Source organism: Balaenoptera musculus, chromosome 14 (genome assembly GCF_009873245.2).
Source record: "Balaenoptera musculus isolate JJ_BM4_2016_0621 chromosome 14, mBalMus1.pri.v3, whole genome shotgun sequence".
Lineage (NCBI taxonomy): Eukaryota > Metazoa > Chordata > Mammalia > Artiodactyla > Balaenopteridae > Balaenoptera > Balaenoptera musculus.
In genome coordinates, this window is record NC_045798.1 from 63028694 (window position 1) to 63052949 (window position 24256).

Below are 24256 nucleotides of genomic sequence, written 5' to 3' on the forward strand. Positions count from 1 at the left end.
TATTAATCTGAACTAGAATGTTATAAGTTAAGATGTTAATTGTAATTCCCTGGTATAATTCCCTAAGTGTAATTCTTCCTACTAAGAAAATAACTCTCTCTATATATACATATATATATCTATGTATATATATTAAAAGAAACAAGGGAACTAAAATGGTATTCTAGAAAATATCTATTTACCACAAAAGAAAGAAGAATAAAGAAACAACAAAAAAGACAAGATATATAGAAAGCAAATAGCAAAATGGCAGACATAAATCCTGCCTTATTAGTAGTTACATTAAATGTAAATGGACTAAATATTTCAATCAAAAGGCAAAATATGGTGGTAATCCTGCAGAGACAGGATGGGTCTCCCTACTCCAAATTTGCTCAGCTATCAAGGCTGATGATACCACGCATGTACCAAGAGTGAATATAAAATGATTATTCACATAATGAGGAGTTCTGGGGAGAGCATGATAGGCCCTCAAGCAGGTTCAAAAATGGCTGGAGACAGCAGAGAGGGATGACTGGTTTGACATTTTATGGTGGTTAAGGGGTGAGAGTTTCTTCATATGGGTCCTTGTATGGCTTGAACTTTCCACAAGTGTGAAGGAAGGGAGCATCCAGGCTGTCTTACCAAATTGCCCAGACATGAGGCAGAAAGCTACTGGTGTAACTGGAAAGCTGTCAGTAGTCAAATATGAAAAAGAAGTCATACTCCTTATTACACAGAGATTGGCAGAATAAATAATGCATCTAACTATCTGATATATGGAAGAGAAACACTTTACATTCAGACACAAATAGGTTGAGAGTAAAAGGATGGCTCAAGAAGAAATAGACAATAGGAATAAATTTATAACAAGTAAAAGATTGAATCAGAATTCAGAAAACTACACATGAAGAAAAACCCAGGCCTAGATGTCTTCACTACTGAATTTCACCAAACATGTAAAGAAGAATTAATACCAATTCTTCTCAAATAAAGTAGAAGGAAATACTTCCGCACTCATTTTGTGAGGCTAGCATATCCCTGCTCCAAAACCAGACAAAGATACCACAAGAAAAGAAAACTACAGACCAATGTTATGAATACAGATGCAAAAATTCTCAAAAAAGTATTAGCAAAACAAATCCAGCCCCATAAAAAAGAACTATACACCATGGCAAGGTAGGATCTATCCCAGGGATACAAGTTAAATTTCTGAAAATCAAGTAATGTAATATATCATATCAATAGAATAAAAAAACAAAAATCACATGATCATCTCAATAGGCTCAGAAAAAGCATTTGACAAAATTCAACACTCTTTCTTGATGAAAAATCAGCAAACTAAGAATAAAGGGGAACTTCATCAACCCATAAAAGTCATCTATGAAATACCCACAGCTGACATCATATTTAATGGTGAAAGAGTGGATGCTTTCCCCCTAAGATCAGGAAAAAGACAAGGATCTCTGCTCCCACCACTTCTATTCAACATGGTATTGGAGGTTTTAGCCAAGGCAATTAGGTATCCAGATTGGAAAGAAGTAAAACTATCTCTCTTCATGGATGACATGATCTTGTATATTGAAAATCATAAGGAATTCACTAAAAACTATTAGAACTAATAACAGTTCAGCAAAGTTGTGGAGTACAAGATCAATATAACAAAATCAACTGTATTTCTATTACCTTTCAATGAACAATCTGAAAATAAAATTAAGAAAACATTTCCATTCAAAATAGTATCAAAAAGAATAAAATAGTTATGAATAAATTTAAAAAAAACAAGTGAAAACCAATTAATAAGTCATGGAGATGTAATGTACAGCATGGCAAATATGGTTAATAATACTATATTGCATATTTGAAAATGCTAATACAGTAGATCTTAAAAGTTCTCATCACAAGAAAAAAATTATGTAACAACGTGTTGTGATGGATTTTAACTAGACTTACTGTGGTGATCACTTTGCAATATATACAAATATTGAATCATTATGTTGTACACCTGAAACTAAATATAACATTGTAAGTCAATTATACCTCAGTAAAAAAAAAAAAAGTGAAAAACTTAAGCTCTGAAAACTAAAAAACTGTTGAAAGAAATTAAAGATGTTCACAGATTGGAAGACAATATTGTTAAGGTGGCAATACTTCCCAAACTGATCTACAGATAAAATGCAATCTCCATCACAATCTTAAATGATTTCTTTGTAGAAATTGACAAGCCATCTCTAAAATACATATGGAATTTCAAGGAACCCAGAATAGCCAAAACAATAGCAAAAAAGAATAATAAAGAAGAATAACAAGTGTTGGCAAGGATGTAGAGAAATTGGAACTCTCATACATTGCTGATGGAAATGCAAAATGGTGCAGCTGTTTGAAAAATAGTATGATAGTTTCTCAAAACTCAAAACAGCATTACCATACAGCCAGCAATTCAGCTCATAGGTATATATCCAAGAGAACTGAAAACATATGTCCACACAAAAACTTTACATGAATATTCATAGCCACATTATTCATAATAGCCAAAAAGTAGAAACAACCCAAATGTCCATTAACAGTTGAATGTGGTATATCCATACAGTGAAATATTATTCAGCATTTAAAAGAAATGAAATACAGATGCATGCTACAAGGTGAATGGACATTAAAAACATTATGCTAAGTGAAAGAAACAGATACAAAGAGTCATATATTAAATGATTCCATTTATATGAAATGTCGAGAACAAGCAAATCTATAGAGACAAAAAATAGATTATTGGTTTGAACAGATGGGTAAGTACAGAGATAAGGAGTGAGGTGGGGGAATGGGTGTGAGTGCTAATGGGTATGGGTATGCAATGAAAATGGTCTGGAATTTGATAGTGGTCATGGATACATGACTCTATCAATATACTAAAAGCCACTGAATACTTTAAATAAATGAATTGTATGGAAAATGAATACGTCAATAAAGCTGTTTTAAAAAATGGACACTACTCATTGGTGGTCCATCTAAAATGAATATAAAGTACATGAGGAATGAGACAAATCACCAGTAAGTTTAATTTAATTTTTCAGTTATATACCCATTTTTATTTGGAGATATGAAGACATCTGAAAATTAAATTTGACCTTTAAATATGTGGGTCTGAATATATAGTGTCTATAGCAAAAGCATTTGTTAGAAGAAAAGGTCAAGGATAACTGCTTATCCACAGACCTGCCTGAATGGGGCTGGTAAAGAGTCTCCTGCCCCCAACACTGCCTCTTCAGAGGGACAGCACCTGAAATTCAACCACTGCTGCCTCTCCAATCAACTCTGTTAAAATTCAGAAGATAAATATTTTAAACTTTTAGCCTTCGCATAAATGAAGCTGATGCTTTTGTGTTAAGCTCCCAATGATAGGCTGTGTTAACAGTAAGAGGAACAAAGAGCGTTAACTGGAGTGAGTACTGAAACGTGGAAGCACAAAAGGGAAGGGAGGGCACCAGTCTCACTTCATTCTGACTTTTGATGAAGGTCAGTTTTGCCTTTCTGGGCTGTATCTATTAGGCCGTTCCCAGAGGCAAGCTGATGAGGGAATTTAGAAATCTCTATGCCTGGGAATTCCAGTCCCCTTTGTTCAGGAGCTCGAAGGTCCTATTGGCTGGACATTGTCAGGGGTCCCAATTCTCTCTAGAGGCCACTCCCAGCCCACCTGCCACTGACATTCTAAGCACCTTCCTGGCAAGAAGTCTGTGGACAATTAAAAATAATTATATTAGCCATTGGCAGTGAAAGACTTTAAACAGATGGGTAAGTACTAGAGCCTCTTGTACTTTAATTTTAAAATTACAGCTCAGCCTGATTAGCAAGAAGTTACAGTTTTCAGCACTTGAGTCCAGTGGTCTCTTGCCACTCATCAGTGGTATGTAATCCCTTCTGCTGGGCATGCAGTGGAGAATGCAGATCTCATTGGTTTTACTATCTCACATAGCTCCTGAGGGAAAGGCAAGGTGGAGATAAGTTGTGGGCTGTTGAGTGTTTTGTCTGTGTCTCCTGGTCTGTGTTAATCAGTGCAATCACCCCCGAAGGCATCTTGGCTCTCAGATGTGGTGTTAATTGCTTGTTTGACTGGCCCTTATTTTTTAAGTAAACTAGGAGTACACAATTTCAAACTTAGAGAATTGGTTTTAAATTGGTATTTACTCATTTTACGTGAGTCCAAGACTCTCCACTGAAGGGATTTTCAGGAAGCCCTGCACATCATACCTTGGTATACCTTGGTATACCTTGGTATACCTTGGTATACCTTGGTATACCTTGGTATACCTTGGTACCAACTGGGGAAGTGAGATGTTGCCACCAGCTCTATTTACTGTTACAAAGAAGCATCCAGACCAGAAAAGGAGATTTGAGTTCCTGTAGAGGTGAGTGAGGACATGGGAGTGTTCCAAGAACAAGAGGAATTTATGTGGGCCAGAAAGAACAGTTGGGGGAAAGAAATTAGAGTTGACATGGGCTCCAAAGTACTGCCAAGGACCCCCGAAGGCATTAAACTGCCCTTATAGCCAGGACAGACAGCCCTTCTGTCACTGACATGGGTCCTTGAACTCGTTAATCAATAGAAATTGATAAGAGGCCAGAAGAGAAATTCAGGCAAAGCTTTACTGGGACTCGTGCCACAGCACGAGGGAGTGAAAACAAGTAAGAGGTGCCCTTGCTTGCTCTCTGAGGAGGGCGAGCTGGTCCCTTAAATGGGGTGAGGGTGGGGGCGGATCGGTGGGTCAGGCTGGAGGGGCGGCTTAGGTGTTTGTCCACACCCTTGGTGGTGCTGTGTGCAGGGATTATGCTTTCGCTCCCGGTACCTCAGGAATGGCAGTTGGTTTGTGGTCTTTTTGTATCTTATAATTGCCCCCAACTGCAGTTATTTTTAGTCCCTTATAGTTTCTTTGTATTCTGTTGCTAGAGGTTCAAACACTCCAGTAAATGGTGCCAGATCCCAGCTTATCTCACTTCAATCCAATACTAGTCATTAGAGAATTTTTTTAAATTGCAGTTGTTCTTTAATAGTATCACAGAAGGCAAAAACAAACAAAAGACAGCTATGATAGCCCCATATCTTATACACTGTTTAAAATGTTTCAAGGGTGTTTTTGTATGTAACCTATAGAAATGCTCTTCCTCCCCGCCCCTCCCACCGTGATCTCTCCTTATCTATCAAATCCCTACCATGGAAGACCTAGCTCAAATGCCTGAACAAAGTTTCTCCCATCTTGCTCAGTAGGAAGTTTACCTCCCTCCTGTGTCTACAGCATTCATTCAACTCCTACCAGTTCCACCTTCAGAGTGTTTCTTGAATTTATGTCCTCCTCCGCAGTCTACCTGAACCCTGCCCAATTTCAGGACCACTTTTTCTTTCCCCTGGATGATTTCTTAATGGCTTGTCCCTGAAATACATCCTCCACACACCCACAAGTCCTTGACAGAGCAGGAGAAATGTGGGGAGGAAGGAACTGGATGGCGTTCAAGTTCAAGGGTGGTGTGAGTGTCATCAAGGTCATGAGAGGCCTGGGAGGGCAGGAGCCTGAGTCAGAGGTGGGGACTGAGTCAGAGTTCAGAGGAGCAGCTTTGTGGGATGAGCCCAAGTGCGGTACTGGGCAGTGGCTGGTTGCATGGGAGGGAGGTGGAGGTGAGCAAAGTGGATGAGGACCAGCACGTGGATGAATGGGTTTTCCACATGGACGTTGATGGAAGCAGAAAAAAAGCTCTCAGGTTTTGATATGCGCAAAAATTACTTGGTGTGCTTGATAAAAGTACCGATTACCACGCATAGCCCTCAGAGAGCCTAGTCAGTATACCTGGGATTGGGCCCAGGGATCTTCATTTTAACAAACACTCTAGGCAATTTTTATATAAATGGGACCTTGAGCATACTTTCAGAGACACTATCTGTTATGGGCTGAATTGTGTCCCCCCCACCAAATCCATATGTTGAAGTCATAACCCCCCAGTACCTCACAATGTATTTGGAAGTAGGATCTTTAAAGAAGTAAATAAAGTAAAATGAGGTCGTATGTGTGGGCCCTAATCCAATATGATTGATGTCCTTATAAGAAGAGATTAGGACATAGACATGAGCACACACACAGGGGAAAGATCATGTGAGGACACAGCGAGAAGATGGTCATTTTCAAGGCAAGGAGAGAGGTCTCAGGAGAAAGCCAATCTGCCAACACCTTGATCTTGGGCTTCTAGCCTCCAGAACTGTGAGAAAATAAATTTATGTTGTTTCAGCCCCCCAGTCTGTGGTATTTTGTTATGGCAGCCCAAGCAGACTAGTTCACTGTCCTAGAACAATGGTAGGAGTTGAGGGGTCTAGAGAATGACCAGGGGGCACCTTGCAAAAGAGGAACATGTCCAGAGTGAACAGAAGATGGAAATGAGCTGGGGCAGAGGCCACATGGTGGGTGGTGTGAGCCTCAAGGCCGAAAGGGCAGAGGGAGTCAGGAGAATGCCCCCTCCCGCTAGCCCCACAGTTGTGAGGACGGAAAACTGGGTTTTGGGGGGAGGGGAGCCATGCTTCAGTCAAGGTAAGGAGGAGATGGAGGTAAAAGAACATCCTGGACATTTAAGTAAAAATGGCAGCTTTCTCTCTGAAAAAAATCTCACTAAAACGATAGCATACAGGTATTTTAAAGATTTAACCAAACAAAAAATTTTCACCAATAAGGCTCAGGGAAAGGGATGAATATAGACAACAGCAACCAAATTTCAGAAGCTGGAGCACAGCTAGAAAAGTGTGCTTTTCACAGTGCCTTAGCACAGTGGGTCCACACCAGGAGCACTGACAGCCCCTAGAAATTTGTTGGACAAATTCCTGAGCTCCCCACCCCAGACCTACTGAATTAGAACATCTGTGGGTGAGCCCCAGCAATCTGTGTTTTAAGAAGCCCTTCAGGTGACAATGCTGAAGTTTGAGGTCCCCTGACTTAACAGACCAGAGAGAATTGATCAGAGCTATCAGCTGTGAAATTTGAGAAGTAAGGTTGCAAAATGTCTCAGGAATGACAGCACCAGGTAACTTTAGAAATAGGGAGTGGGGGGCTAAAATTATGAGAACTGGTTAGAAGGATTTAGAAAGCAGTTAGATCCCAAGACCATCTCTTCAATTGTTCATACCTGCAGGCTCAATTCTGGCACATAAAGAGGGCAGATCAGGTAACAGCGGGTGTGTTTCTGCCTTGGTGGGATACATGTTACATGGAGTCCTAATTGGGGGGTGGGCAGGAATCATATGTTATTTATCATATTTACAGGGAGATGATAGCCTTGTTGCCAAAGAAAATACTGCTGAATGTGAAAAGGCAGAGTATAGTTTGCTGACCCAGGAGGCAGGAGATCTTGTTCTAGGTCTCACTCTGTCTCTAACTGTATAAACAGGGCAAGAACTTCCTCAGTTTCCTTATCTGCATCAGTCTATTTTAAGGACCTTTGAACACAAATATTCCATAGTCCATTTTAATTAATTCCATAGTCCATTTTAATTAAAAATGAAGAAGAATCATAAAATAGTACTAATTGCAAGCATTGCCTAATTAGACTAACAGGATGATCCCTTTTTAGATATTTGCTGTTTGGGGTTTCTATGTTTTTATGTATTTAACTCTGTTCAAATTGTTTAAAAATATATATACAGAGCTTCTACTGGGTGTGCAAATGCCTGAGAAGTGACACTATCCAAATACTTAGAAGGACTACTGGAACTATGGGTGACATTGTAATTTACTTTTTGTAATTTTGCAATGTTGTTTTACTATTTAAAAAAATTAAGCACAGCCACAAGGATAGAAAATAGGTTAATTATATTAAATGCCAATTCTGATCAATTGCTGATGTTTGCTTGCAGTGCTATATTGAGGGCTATGAAGCTCATTTCAGACTAAATGGGAGAGAATGCTGTGATTACTCAGTAATGTCTGCCAAGGGAAAAGGTTAGGACATGTGCCGTGTATTTGCCAGCACTCTGGTGGTATAACCTAGAGGCAAAATGATCTCCTTTTCCCTCTTTGAATGTGGATGCTAGACTCCAGATTAAAAGCTCAGCTCTCTTCTACTAGTCGCAAAAAGAAATAGAGGATTCATAAGGGAGCAGTCAAGTGTGGCTATAAGAACCCAGATCCAGCCTTCCTTTTTGAGGACCATCTTATGCATAATTTGAAGTGGATGTTTCCTTTAATTTCAGGGAGTGCCTGGAGAAATATTGTTCAGTGTGGATTCTTTTCATCCCCTCATAGCCAACCTGAAGACCCAGAAATCTCCCCATTCTCACCCATGCCCATCATAAAGCCTTAGCATCATACCTTGGAGATGGCTCCTACAAGCCGGTCTTGAGTCTAGGACCTTCTAAACCCATTCCTCATTCAGAGGGAGCCTGATGATGCATAGTGGACAAGACTACCAGCTCATGGGCTAGACACCCATTGGCACACCAAGTAAGAGTTCCATTACCTCCCCCAGGATGAGAGCCAGTCAATACTTACTGCCCATTATCCTCCGAACTGTTGGACCCTCAGCAGTCATTTCCCTAACGATCTCATTGTCATCCTCATTGGCATCCAGCCAGCGATTGCAGTTGAAGTTATACTTGTCCTTGGTCAGAGTGTTCATCAGGGTCATCTGGAATGAAGCCCTGGAGTGAGCAAGTGGGTGTACCAGAGATATTCGTCCATGCCTTGAGGTTCCCGTTCTGCTAGTCCATCTCAAGGAGGACAAGGCCGTCCCCTAGGGATGACTCTTGTGGAAGATGGAGTGCCAGATTAATATTTATCCCTCTGGTCCCCTGGAGACCCACAGTTGCCTAGCAGCCAGGTGATTAGGACACAGTGCAAGCCTGCTGCAACCTAAGCAACTTCTTAGTCTACTTTGGAAGTCCTGTCCGCATCAGGAAGTCCATGTGTCATGTGTCCAAATTTAGGTCTCACTACAACCCTTCCCCACCCACACTCCCAACAGATAAAGGCAAACTAACAAGACAAGGTCATTAGAAAGAGACCATTTTGGTTCCTCTCCCAACCACCTTCTAACCCCCAAGATGGTACATCTCACCCTTTCTAAATGCCATCCAGAACCAGGACTCCTTTTATTATGCCATGCCCGAATCTTATAAAACCTGCCGAGGTCTGGGAGCTCAATCTATGGTGAGAGATAACAAGGTCTGAGTGGACAGAACCAAGTGAAATGTGTTTATCCTCATAGCTGACCCCCTGCCAGGAGGGTACCCACTTTGAGCTGTTTCTTCAGCATCAAGGGTGGGTTTGCTTCAAACCACCCTCATATATTCTATCTTCTTGTGCTCTTTTAACCAATGGCACATGAGGGAGAGACAGCCATGTAGAGCTAAGGTTCAGTCTGGGCTGGTGAAACTGAACAAAAATAACTGACCCACAGTAGGATCCAGACTAAATAAAATCTTCCAAGCAATAAGCTTTCAATTACAAAATCCATATGGCAGCCCTGCAAATTAGCACAGGCCCACGGCCTCAGGACTCTGCTGGGCACTGAAACAGACAAAAAGATCAATACAGTGGTCATGCCCTTTCCCTAGGGGCTCAAAGTCTAGCCAGGAAGACAAATACATAAAGAGCAATGAACTGAAGGTATAATAGAAGCGCCAACGGGGTGCTCTGAGAAGAGAGCTGCAAATTACAAATTATTCTTACCTAAAGGTCAGAGCTGCACTTCCGTTGACAAAACAAGCCTTGCTCTGCTTATATACATACTGAAAATTTAAAGCTGAATTTCTTTTTAAATGTTCCAAAATGTATACTTTCCTTTAAATTTGTTCCTCACTCTCTAATTCAGTCCACATTGGTTGGTTTGACACTAACTGTGCTCAGGGTCTCTGCTCTACAATGATTCCCCAAGTCACCAGGCTCCTGAATGTCCAAAGCCATTACATACTTGCTTCTTCTCCCATGCTTGGTTCTGGACTGTTTGATTCAGATGAAGGGCCAGATCTAAACTGCACCCCATCAGTACATTGCCCGTACATTAAATGTGGCATTCCTTGCAGGGGTCTAGGGACTCTATTTTACCTTTTTGTCTTCAAACTTGATCCAAACCTGGCTTAGAAAACCAGAATCCCATGACAAATGCTTCTTACACCCCTTCCTCCTTCTTCCCTCCCACTCTGTCACACTTCCTACCCTAAATTTCTCAATTATTCCAGGTTTGAACCACTTGTTGTTGGGATTCAGGAGAATCTCATCTGTCCGCCCCTTCTGCCCATAAATCTGGATGAAGATAGGAGAGTTGGTACCAGCTTTCTTCAAGTCGGTCGTCCAGACCCACAGGGACCATGGGAATTCTGCAGAGACAGGTCAAGTTGTACCATAAACTTCAAAAGTGAAGAGATTTTCAAGCTACCAGTGGGGAAGACAAGCAAATCAAAGGTGATCAGGACTGAAGTGCAGGTTGTATACAGGTGTGTCCTACTCTCAGAAACCCATTATAACAAATACTAAATTTGGGAAGTCAAGGATTCCTTGCTATTTGAAAGAGTGTGCCTTAATGTTCCTTTTAATGGTGAGAGTCTATTAGTATGTTTTAAATAGGGGGAAGAGTTGACTCCACCCACCCTGTGGCCAGTACATTCAGAGTGCACTGTGTTCAACCATTCAGTTTAACAACCAGCCCATCACAGCAACTTAACGATTTGGGGCTGCTGGAGTATCAGCCTTGGTGCCACGTCTGTAACTCTGTGTGGTCTGTACCTTGGAGAACTGAGGTCCCTGGGGGACCCTTTCCCTTCCTTTCCAGAGGAGAATTGAGAAGAAGGAGTGCCCAGTGGTTTGACATCCTGGCCTTTGCTGGCTCTGGGCCCCTCCACCTACTTTTCAGCCTCTTCTTCCTGAGAGACACCATCTCGTAGAGCTGCCTCTCGATCAGCCCATCTGCCTTCTTCTCATCCAGCCAGTTGCTGCAAGGGAAGGTCTGCTGGATGCCAGTGAAGGGGCACAAAATCACCACCTGGGGGAGCAGATCACATCTCCTACAGTAGGTCCCCTGGCTGGGACTTCTTTGTAATGTTCAACAGCCTCCTTAGCCCCACATTTAGGGTTGTCTGCATTACTACCCTCAAGGAATGTCACTTTTCTTCCCACTGCCTATCTCATTAAATCTTAGATCAAGAAATACCTCCTCTAAGAAATCTTCCCAAGTAGGTATCATCCATATTCCAATTTACTAGCCCAAAGCTCAAACATTTTTCTCTATACACATACCCTTTTTGAATACCATATTTCCTTATGCACATTGTAAATTCTCCATCTGAACCAAATCAACTAGAATACTAAATTAATACCCTGTATTTGTCTTGTGGAAAAAAGGTCAATCACATAAAAGGTAATTAATATCTATAATTTAATACAAAAACTAACTACCTCTTCAGGACTTGATCCTTATTTAACCTTCTCTCCTACACCTTCTCCATCTCTACCCACATTCTGAACTTATGGGTTTAGAACATGGCATTCTAACCTTCTCTCCTACACCTTCTCCATCTCCACCCACATTCTGAACTTATGGGTTTAGAACATGGCATTCTGTCTAACCCAGACACACCTAGACGTTTTGAAGAGAATCATCAGAATGCCAAAGACAGAGATCTTAAGAACATCAAGAGAGAAAAGACAGATGATGGCAATTGGACTAATAGAAGCCAGAGGATATTGGGGGGTGGGGGCATTAGAACTCAATCTAGAATTCTGTATCCTGAAATTTCTTTCAAGAATGAAAATGAAATAAAATAATTTTCAAATTAACAAAAACAGAGTTTACCACCAATAGACCTTACTTAACCAAAGGAACTTCTAAAGCATAGTACTTCAGGAGGAAGAAGAAAATTGACACCAGAAAAGAGGTCTTAGATGCAAGAAGAATTGGCAAGCAAACACACTGGCAAACAGGTAGGTAAATCTGAACAAATATGACTCTACAAAACAACAGCATATAATATGTGAATTTAAAAATAATTTAAAGTAGAGCTAAAATACTCTACTTTCAAAATTGGCATGCAACCTAGATGCAGGGTTATTACCATTAGAAATTTCTAAGGTTCTTGATTTGTCTAAGAGGGAATTAGAGATGGTGGTTAAATTTAGGTCTTGTCACAGTAAGTATGTATGCTAAAATTTCAATAGTAACCACTAAAAAAACCAGAAAGAGTGTATAATTTCCAAATCACTATCAAGAAAAAAAACCACAACCAATCAGTTAATCAAAAAAGAAAATAGAAAGACATAGTAAAAGCAGGACAAACAGACATGTTAATAGTTATAATAAACATAAATGACTAAATTTATCAGTTAAAAGCTAGATAGCATCAGATAGGATTGTGATAAAGATTCAATTAACCAGAAGATTATACTAATTCTATATCTCACAACGTAGCCTAAAACTATATACAGCAAAAATTGTTAGTTCTACAGTAAGAAATTTAAATATCTACCAGCGACATTGGAAATTTCAACACATCTTTCTTTGTAATTAATAGATCAAACAGACAAAATGCTATTAAGGAGATAGAAGATTCAAAAACAAAAGTAACAAACTGAATTTAATAAATAAAATCAAAATCTTAAATTCAACTCTTGGAACATATACATAAATTGAAGCGCATTGTAAAGTAAATGTCAAAAAATTTAAAAATGGCATCCACCATTGAGAGGACCTTCAAGATGGCGGAGGAGTAAGATGTGGATATCACCTTCCTCCCCACAAATACATCAAAAATACGTCTAAATGTGCAACAACTCCTAAAGAACACCTACTGAATGCTGGCAGAAGACCTCAGACCTCCCCAAAGACAAGAAACTCCCCACGTAGCTGGGTAGGGAAAAAGAAAAAACAGAGACAAAAAATAGGGAGGGGACCTACACCTCTGGGAGGGAGCTGTGAAAGAGGAAAAGTTTCCACGCACTAAGAAGCCCCTTCACTGGTGGAGACGGGAGTGGGCTTGGAGGAAGCTTTGGAGCCATGGAGGGGAGTGCAGCAATAGGGCTGCAGGGGGCAAAGCGGAGAGATTCCCGCAAAGAGGATTGGGGCCAATCAGCACTCACCAGCCTGAGAGGTTTGTCTGCTCACCTGCCAGGACGGGTGGGGGCTGGGAGCTGAGGCTCGGGATTCGGAGGTCAGATCCCAGGGAGAGGACAGGGGTTGGCTGCATGAACACAGCCAGAAGGGGCTAGTGCGCCACAGCTAACCAGGAGGGAGTCCGGGAAAAAGTCTGGAACTTCCTAAGAGTCAAGAGACTGTTGTTTCGGGGTGTACGAGGAGAGGAGATTCAGGGCACTGCCTAAAAGAGCTTCAGAGACAGGTGTGAGCCACGGCTATCAGCGCAGACACCAGAGACGGGCATGCAATGCTAAGGCTGCTGCTGCAGCCACCAAGAAGCCTGTGTGCAAGCACAGGTCACTATCCACACCTCCCCTCCTGGGAGCCTGTGCAGCCCACCACTGCCAGGGTCCCATGATCCAGGGACAATTTCCCCAGGAGAACACATGGCGCACCTCAGGCTGTTGCAATGTTACACTGGCTTCTGCTGCCGCAGGCTTGTGCCACATTCTATACCCCTCTCTCCCCCGGCCTGAGTGAGCCAGAGCCCCCTAATCAGCCCTCCTTTAACCCCCTCCTGTGTGGGTGAAGAACAGATGCCAGAGTGTGACCTACATGCAGAGGCAGGGCCAAATCCAAAGCTGAAACCCAGGAGCTGTGCAGACAAAGAGAAAGGGAAATTTCTCTGTGGAGCCTCAGGAGCAGCAGATTAAATCTTCACAATCAGTTGATGTACCCTGCATCTGTGGAATGCCTGATTAGACAATGAATCATCCCAAAATTGAGGTGGTGGACATTGGGAGCAACTGTAGACTTCGGGTTTGCTGTATGTGACTGACTAGTTTCTGATTTTTATGTTTAACTTAGTATCGTTTTTAGTGCTTGTTATCATTGGTGGATTTGTTTATTAGTTTGATTGCTTTCTTCTTTTTTTTTAAATTACTTAAAAATATTTTTATTTTAATAATATTTTTTATTTTAAAAACTTTATTTATTTTATTTTTCTTTCCTTCTTTTTTTTCTCCCTTTTCTTCTGAGCCGTGTGGCTGACAGGATCTTGGTGCTCTGGCCGGGTGTCAGGCTGGTGCCTCTGAGGTGGGAGAGCCGAGTTCAGGAAACTGGACCACCAGAGAGAACTCCCGGCCCCACATAATATCAATTGGCGAGAGTTCACCCAGAGATCTCCATCTCAACACTAAGACCCAGCTCCACTCAATGACCAGCAAGCTGCAGTGCTGGACACCCCATGCTAAACAACTAGAAAGACAGGAACACAACCCCACCCATCACCAGAGAGTCTGCCTAAAATCATAATAAATTCACAGACATCCCAAAACACACCACTGAACATGGTCCTGCCCACCAGAAAGACAAGATCCAGCCTCATCCACCAGAACACAGGCAACCAGTCCCCTCCACAAGGAAGCCTACACAACCCACTGAACCAACCTTATCTACTGGGGGCAGACACAAAAAACAACAGGAACTACGAACTTGCAGGCTGCAAAAAGGAGACCCCAAACACAATAAGTTAAGCAAAATGAGAAGACAGAGAAATACCCAGCAGATGAAGGAGCAAGGTAAAAACCCACCAGACCAAACAAATGAAGAAGAAATAGGCAGTCTACCTGAAAAAGAATTCAGAGTAATGATAGTAAAGATGATCCAAAATCTTGGAAATAGAATGGAGAAAATACAAGAAACATTTAACAAGGACCTAGGAGAATTAAAGAGCAAACAAACAGTGAGGAACAACACAATAAATGAAAATAAAAATTCTCTAGAAGGAATCAATAGCATAATAACTGAGGCAGAAGAACGGATAAGTGACCTGGAAGATAAAATAGTGGAAATAACTACCACAGAGCAGAATAAAGAAAAAAGAATGAAAAGAATTGAGGACAGTCTCAGAGACTTCTGGGACAACATTAAATGCAACAACATTTGAATTATAGGGGTCCCAGAAGAAGAAGAGGAAAAGAAAGGGACTGAGAAAATATTTGAAGAGATTATAGTTGAAAACTTCCCTAATATGGGAAAGGAAATAGTCACTCAAGTCCAGGAAGCGCAGAGTCCCATGCAGGATAAATCCAAGAAGAAACACGCCAAGAAACATGTTAATCAAACTATCAAAAATTAAATACAAGGAAAATATATTAAAAGCAGCAAAGGGAAGACAACAAATAACATACAAGGGAATCCCCATAAGGTTAACAGCTGATCTTTCAGCAGAAACTCTACAAGCCAGAAGGGAGTGGTAGGACATACTTAAAGTGATGAAAGGAAAAACTTATAACCAAGATTACTCTACCCAGCAAGGATCTCATTCAGATTCAACGGAGAAATTTAAACTTTTACAGACAAGAAAAAGTTAAGAGAATTCAGCACCACCAAACCAGCTCTATAACAAATGCTAAAGGAACTTCTCTTGGCAGGAAACACAAGAGAAGGAAAAGACCTACAATAACAAACCCAAAACAATTAAGAAAATGGTAATAGGAACATACATATCGATAACTACCTTAAATGTAAATGGATTAAATGCTCCAACCAAAAGACATACACTGGCTGAATGGATAAAAAAACAGGACCCGTATATATGCTGTCTACAAGAGACCCACTTCAGACATAGGGACACATACAGACTGAAAGTGAGGGGATGGAAAAATGTATTCCATGCAAATGGAAATCAAAAGAAAACTGGAGTAGTAATTCTCATATCAGACAAAATAGACTTTAAAATAAAAACTATTACAAGAGACAAAGAAGGACACTACATAATGATCAAGGGATCAATCCAAGAAGAAGATATAGGAATTGTAAATATTTATGCACCCAACGTAGGAGTACCTCAACATGAAAGGCAAATGCTAACAGCCATAAAAGGGGAAACTGACAGTAACATAATCATACTAGGGGACTTTAATAACACCCCACTTTCACCAATAGACAGATCATCCAAAATGAAAATAAATAAGGAAACACAAGATTTAAATGACACATTAAACAAGATGGATTAACTGATATTTTTAGGACATTCCATCCAAAAACAACAGAATACACTTTCTTCTCAAGTGTGCACGGAACATTCTCCAGGATAGATCACACCTTGTGTCAGAAATCAAGCCTTGGTAAATTTAAGAAAATTGAAATCATATCAAGTATCTTTTCCAACAACAATGTTATGAGACTAGATATCAATTACATGAAAAAAAACTGTAAAATATACAAACACATGGAGGCTAAACAATATGCTACTAAATAACCAAGAGATCACTGAAGAAATCAAAGAGGAAATCAAAAAATACCTAGAAACGAATGACAATGAAAACACGATGACCCAAAACCTATGGGGTGCAGCAAAAGCAGTTCTAAGAGGGAAGTTTATAGCAATACAATCCTACCTCAAGAAACAAGCAACATCTCAAATAAACAACCTAACTTACACCTAAAGCAATTAGAGAAAGAAGAACAAAAAAACCCCAAATTTAGCAGAAGGAAAGAAATCATAAAGATCAGATCAGAAATAAATGAAAAAGAAATGAATGAAACAATAGCAAAGATCAATAAAACTAAAAGTTGGTTCTTTGAGAAGATAAACAAAATTGACAACCCATTAGCCACACTCATCAAGAAAAAAAGGGAGAAGGCTCAAATCAATAGAATTAGAAATGAAAGAGGAGAAGTAACAACTGACCCCACAGAAATACAAAGGCTCATGAGAGACTACTACAAGCAACTATATGCCAATAAAATAGACAACCTGAAAGAAATGGACAAATTCTTAGAAAGGCACAACCTTCTGAGACTGAACCAGGAAGAAACAGAAAATATAAACAGACCAATCACAAGCACTGAAATTGAAACTGCGATTAAAAATCTTTCAACAAACAAAAGCCCAGGACCAGATGCCTTCACAGGAGAATTCTATCAAACATTTAGAGAAGAGCTAACACCTATCCTTCTCAAACTCTTCCAAAATATAGCAGACGGAGGAACACTACCACACTCATTCTACAAGGCCACCATCACCCTGATACCAAAACCAGACAAAGATGTCACACAAAAAGAAAACTACAGGCCAATATCACTGATGAACATAGATGCAAAAATCCTCAACAAAATACTCGCAAAGAGAATCCAACAGCACATTAAAGGGATCATACACCATGATCAAGTGGGGTTTGTTCCAAGAATGCAAGGATTCTTCAGTATATGCAAATCAATCAACGTGATACACCATATTAACAAATTGAAGGAGAAAAACCATATGATCATCTCAATAGATGCAGAGAAAGCTTTCGACAAAATTCAACACCCATTTATGATAAAAGCCCTGCAGAAAGTAGGCATAGAGGGAACTTTCCTCAACATAATAAAGGCCATATATGACAAACCCACAGCCAACATTGTCCTCAATGGTGAAAAACTGAAACCATTTCCACTAAGATCAGGAACAAGACAAGGTTGCCCACTCTCACCACTATTATTCAACATAGTTTTGGAAGTTTTAGCCACAGCAATCAGAGAAGAAAAAGAAGTAAAAGGAATCCAAATCGGAAAAGAAGAAGTAAAACTGTCACTGTTTGCAGATGACATGATACTATACATAGAGAATCCTAAAGCTGCTACCAGAAAACTGCTAGACCTAATCAATGAATTTGGTAAAGTAGCAGGATACAAAATTAATGCACAGAAATCTCTTGCATTCCTATACACTAATGATGAAAAATCTGAAAGTGAAATTAAGAAAACACTCCCATTTACCATTGCAACAAAAAGAAGAAAATACCTAGGAATAAACCTACCTAAGGAGACAAAAGACCTGTATGCAGAAAATTATAAGACACTGATGAAAGAAACTAAAGATGATACAAATAGATGGAGAGATATACCATGTTCTTGGATTGGAAGAATCAACATTGTGAAAATGACTCTACTACCCAAAGCAATCCACAGATTCAATGCAATCACCACTATTATTCAACATAGTTTTGGAAGCCCTAGCCATGGCAATCAGAGAAGAAAAAGAAATAAAAGGAATACAAATTGGAAAAGAAGTAAAACTGTCACTGTTTGCAGATGACATGATACTATACATAGAGAATGCGAAAGATGCTACCAGGAAACTACTAGAGCTAATCAATGAATTTGGTTAAGTAGCAGGATACAAAGTTAATGCACAGAAATATCTTGCATTCCTGTACACTAATGTTGAAAAATCTGAAAGAGAAATTAAGGAAAAACTCCCATTTACCTTTGCAACAAAAAGAATAAAATACCTAGGAATAAACCTACCTAAGGAGACAAAAGACCTGTATGCAGAAAACTATAAGACACTGAGGAAAGAAATTAAAGATGATACAAACATATGGAAAGATATACCATGTTCTTGGATTGGAAGAATCAACATTGTGAAAATGACTATTCCACCAAAAGCAATCTACAGATTCAATGCAATCCCTATCAAACTACCAATGGCATTTTTCACAGAACTAGAACAAAAAATTTCACAATTTGTATAGAAACACAAAATACACCAAATAGCCAAAGAAATCTTGAGAAAGAAAAACAGAGCTGGAGCAATCAGGCTTCCTGACTTCAGACTATACAACAAAGCTACAGTAACCAAGACAGTATGGTACTGGCACAAAAATAGAAATATAGATCAGTGGAACAGGATAGAAAACCCAGAGATAAACCCACACACATATGGTCACCTTTTCTTTGATAAAGGAGATGAGAATATACATTGGAGTAATGACAGCCTCTTCAATAAGTGGTGCTGGGAAAACTGGACAGCTACATGTAAAAGAATGAAATTAGAACACTCCCTTACACAATACACAAAAATAAACTCAAAATATATTAAAGACCTAAATATAAGGCCACACACTATCAAACTCTTAGAGGAAAACATAGGCAGAACACTCTATGACATAAATCACAGCAAGATCCTTTCTGACCCATCTCCTAGAGAAAGGGAAATAAAAACAAAAATAAACAAATGGGAGCTAATGAAACTTAAAAGCTTTTACACAGCAAAGGAAAGCATAAACACGACGAAAAGAAGACCCTCAGAATGGGAGAAAATGTTTGCAAGTGAAGCAAATAACAAAGGATTAATCTCCAAAATATACAAGCAGCTCACGCAGCTCAGTATCAAAAAAACAAACAACCCAATCCAAAAATGGGCAGAAGACCTAAATAGACATTTCTCCAAAGAAGATATACAGATTGCCAACAAACACATGAAAGGATGCTAAACATCACTAATCATTAGAGAAATGCAAATCAAAACTACAATAAGGTATCACCTCACACCGGTCAGAATGGCAATCACCAAAAAAATCTACAAACAATAAATGCTGGAGAGGGTATGGAGAAAAGGGAATCCTCTTGCACTGTTGGTGGAATGTAAATTGATACAGCCACTATGGAGAACAGTATGGAGGTTCCTTAAGAAACTTAAAATAGAACTACCATACAACCCAGCAATCCCACTACTGGGCATATGCCCTGAGGAAACCATAATTCAAAAAGAGTCATGTACCACAATGTTCATTGCAGCTCTATTTACAATAGCAAAGACATGGAAACAACCTAAGTGTCCATCGACAGATGAATGGATAAAGAAGATGTGGCACATATATACAATGGAATATTACTCAACCATAAAAAGAAACTAAATTGAGTTATTTGTAGTGAGGTGGATGGACCTAGAGTCTGTCACACAGAGGGAAGTAAGTTAGAAAGAGAAAAACAAATACCATATGCTAACACATATATTTATGGAATTAAAAAAAATGGTTCTGAAAAACCTAGGGGCAAGACAGGGATAAAGATGCAGACGTAGAGAATGGACTTGAGGGCACGGGGAGGTGGAAGGGTAAGCTGGGATGAATTGAGAGAGTGGCATGGACATATATACTCTACCATATGTAAAATAGATAGCTAGTGGGAAGCATCCACATAGCACAGGGAGATCAGCTCTGTGCTTTGTGACCACCTAGAGGGGTGGGATAGGGAGGATGGGAGGGAGACACAAGAGGGAGCGGATCACTTTGTTATACAGCAGAAATGAACACAACATTGTAAAGCAATTATGATCCAACAAAGATGTTTTAAAAAATGGCTTCATTGACTATTTCCTTATTAAAATTATATTAAATTAGAAATAAAAACAAAAAAATAACAAAACATCATGTATTTGGAGTCTAAAAAATCACACTTCAAAATAAATAATGGATAACAAAATAATTTCAAATGGAGTGATAAATACGAATAAAAAACACAACTTATAGAAGAAAAAATTTTATAAAATGCCCTTCATCAATATTAAAAGCTTCTGCTCTCCAAAAGCATTAAGAAAATGAAAAGGCAAGCTACACATTGGGAGATTGTGTATATATAATATATATTATATATAAAATACATATTATAGTATATATCACAATTATATATTATATTCATACATATGTCACATGTATCTGACATAGAACGTGTATTAAGAATTCATAAAGGGGCTTCCCTGGTGGCACAGTGGTTGGGAGTCTGCCTGCTGGTGCAGGGGACGTGGGTTCGAGCCCTGGTCTGGGAGGATCCCACATGCCGCAGAGCAACTAGGCCCGTGAACCACAACTACTGAGCCTGCACGTCTGGAGCCTGTGCTCCGCAACAAGAGAGGCCACGATGGTGAGAGGCCCGCACACCGCAATGAAGAGTGGTCCCTGCTTGCCGCAACTGGAGAGAGCCCTCGCACAGAAACAAAGACCCAACACAGCCAAAAATAAATAAATAAATTAAAAAAAAAACAAAACCTCAAATGAGTTAAAAAAAAAATTAAAAGAATACATAAAGGGAGAGTAGGAGAAAATGACGGAAGAGTAAGATGCAGAGATCACCTTCCTCCCCACAGATACATCAGAAATACATCTACACGTGGAACTGCTCCTACAGAACACCCACTGAACGCTGGCAGAAGACCTCAGACCTCCCAAAAGGCAAGAAACTCCCCATGTACCTGGGTAGGGCAAAAGAAAAAAGAAAAAACAGAGACAAAGAATAGGGACGGGACCTGCACCAGTGGGAGGGAGCTGTGAAGGAGGAAAGTTCTCCACACACTAGGAAGGCCCTTCGTGGGTGGAGACTGCGGGTGGCGGGGGGGAATCTTCGGAGCCACAGAGGAGAGCGCAGCCACAGGGGTGCAGAGGGCAAAGCAGAGAGATTCCCGCACAGAGGAGCGGTGCCGACCAGCACTCCCCAGCCCAATAGGCTTGTCTGCTCACCCACCGGGGCGGGCGGGGGCTGGGAGCTGAGGCTCGGGCTTCGGTCGGATCCCAGGGAGAGGACTGGGGTTGGTGGCGTGAACACAGCCTGAAGGGGTTAGTGCACCACAGCTAGCTGGGAGAGAGTCCTGGAAAAGTCTGGAGCTGCCGAAGAGGCAAGAGACATTTTCGTGCCTCTTTGTTTCCTGGTGCGCGAGGAGAGGGGATTCAGAGCACCACCTAAATGAGCTCCAGAGACGGGCGTGAGCCGCGGCTATCAGCGCGGACACCAGAGACGGGCATGAGACGCTAAGGCTGCTACTCCCACCACCAAGAAGCCTGTGTGCAAGCACAGGTCACTATCCACACTGACCCTCCGGGAGCCTGTGCTGCTCGCCACTGCCAGGGTCCCGTGATCCAGGGACAACTTCCCCAGGAGAACGCACGGCGCGCCTCAGGCTTGTGCAACTTCATGCCGGCCTCTGCCGCGGCAGGCTTGCCCCACATCCGTACCCCTCCCACCCCCCGGCCTGAGTGAGCCAGAGCCCCCGAATCAGCTGCTCCTTTAACCCTGTCCTGTCTGAGTGAAGAACAGACGTCCTCAGGCGACCTACACGCAGAGGCGGGTCCAAATCCAAAGCTGAACCCCGGGAGCTGTGAGAACAAAGAAGAGAAAGGGAAATCTCTCCCAGCAGCCTCAGAAGCAGCGGATTAAAGCTCCACAATCAACCTGATGTACCCTGCGTCTGTGGAATACCTGAAGAGACAATGAATCATCCCAAATTGAGGAGGTGGACTTTGGGAGCAAGATATATTATTTTTTCTCCTTTTCCTCTTTTTGTGAAGGTGTATGTTTATGCTTCTGTCTGAGATTTTGTCTGTACAGCTTTGCTTTCACCATTTGTCCTAGGGTTCTGTCCGTCCGTTTTTGGTTTTTTTTTTCCTTCTTTTTACTTAAAAAATTTTTTTTCGTGATAATTATTTTTTATTTTAATTATTTTATTTTATTTTATCTTACTTTATTTTATTTTATCCTCTTTCTTTCTATTTTTTCTCCCTTTTATTCTGAGCCATGTGGATGAAAGACTCTTGGTGCTCCAGCCAGGCATCAGGGCTGTGCCTCTGAGGTGGGAGAGACAACCTCAGGACACTGGTCCACAAGAGACCTCCCAGCTCCATGTAATACCAAATGACAAAAATCTCCCAGACATCTCCATCTCAACACCAAGACCCAGCATCACTCAACGACCAGCAAGCTACAGTGCTGGACACCCTATGCCAAACAACTAGCAAGACAGGAACACAGCCCCATCCATTAGCAGAGAGGCTGCCTAAAATCATAATAAGGCCACAGACACCCCAAAACACACCACCAGACATGGATGTGCCCACCAGAAAGACAAGATCTGGCCTCATGCACCAGAACACAGGCACTAGTCCCCTCCACCAGGAAGCCTACACAACCCACTGAACCAACCTTAGCCACTGGGGACAGACACCAAAAACAACGGGAACTAGGAACCTGCAGCCTGCGAAAAGGGACCCCAAACACAGTAAGATAAGCAAAATGAGAAGACAGAAAAACACACAGCAGATGAAGGAGCAAGGTAAAAACACACCAGAACTAACAAATGAAGAAGTAATAGGCAGTCTACCTGAAAAAGAATTCATAATAATGATAGTAAAGATGATCCAAAATCTTGGAAATAGAATAGACAAAATGCAAGAAACATTTAACAAGGACTTAGAAGAACTAAAGAGTAAACAAGCAATGATGAACAACACAATAAATGAAACTAAAAATACTCTAGAAGGGATCAAAAGCAGAATAACTGAGGCAGAAGAACGGATAAGTGACCTGGAAGATAAAATAGTGGAAATAACTACTGCAGAGCAGAATAAAGAAAAAAGAATGAAAAGAACTGAGGACAGTCTCAGAGACCTCTGGGACAACATTAAACACACCAACATTTGAATTATAGGGGTCTCAGAAGAAGAAGAGAAAAAAAAGGGACTGAGAAAATATTTGAAGAGATTATAGTTGAAAACTTCCCTAATATGGGAAAGGAAATAGTTAATCAAGTCCTGGAAGCACAGAGAGTCCCATACAGGATAAATCCAAGGAGAAACACGCCAAGACACATGTTAATCAAACTATCAAAAATTAAATATAAAGAAAACATATTAAAAGCAGCAAGGGAAAAACAACAAATAACACACAAGGGAATCCCCATAAGGTTAACAGCTGATCTTTCAGCAGAAACTCTGCAAGCCAGAGGGAGTGGCAGGACATATTTAAAGTGATGAAGGAGAAAAACCTACAACCAAGATTACTCTAACCAGCAAGGATCTCATTCAGATTTGATGGAGAAATTAAAACCTTTACAGACAAGCAAAAGCTGAGAGAGTTCAGCACCACCAAACCAGCTTTACAACAAATGCTAAAGGAACTTCTCTAGGCAAGAAACACAAGAGAAGGAAAACACCTACAATAACAAACCCAAAACATTTAATAAAATGTGAATAGGAACATACATATTGATAATTACCTTAAATGTAAATGGATTAAATGCTCCCACCAAAAGACACAGACTGGCTGAATGGATACAAAAACAAGACCTGTATATATGCTGACTACAAGAGACCCACTTCAGACCTAGGGACACATACAGTCTGAAAGTGAGGGGATGGAAAAAGATATTCCATGCAAATGGAAATCAAAAGAAAGCTGGAGTAGCAGTTCTCTTATCAGACAAAATACACTTTAAAATAAAGACTATTACAAGAGACAAAGAAGGACACTACATAATGATCAAGGGATCTATCAAAGAAGAAGATATAACAATTGTAAATATTTATGCACCCAACATAGGAGCACCTCAATACATAAGGCAAGTACTAACAGCCATAAAAAGGGAAATCGA

General features: G+C 40.5%; 1 protein-coding gene across 2 annotated transcripts in view; it reads right to left on the reverse strand.

Annotated features, from left to right (window-relative positions):
- Window positions 1–24256, reverse strand: part of LOXHD1 (lipoxygenase homology domains 1) — a 222126-nt gene that overhangs the window by 125271 nt on the left and 72599 nt on the right. For both annotated transcript variants that reach the window (XM_036823221.1, XM_036823220.1), the window contains exons 9-12: window positions 10845–10980; window positions 10158–10318; window positions 9058–9144; window positions 8493–8628 (exon numbers count right to left, since the gene is read on the reverse strand). In XM_036823221.1, coding sequence (XP_036679116.1) covers window positions 8493–8628; window positions 9058–9144; window positions 10158–10318; window positions 10845–10980 — 520 coding nt within the window. The remainder of the gene's footprint in view (window positions 1–8492; window positions 8629–9057; window positions 9145–10157; window positions 10319–10844; window positions 10981–24256) is intronic.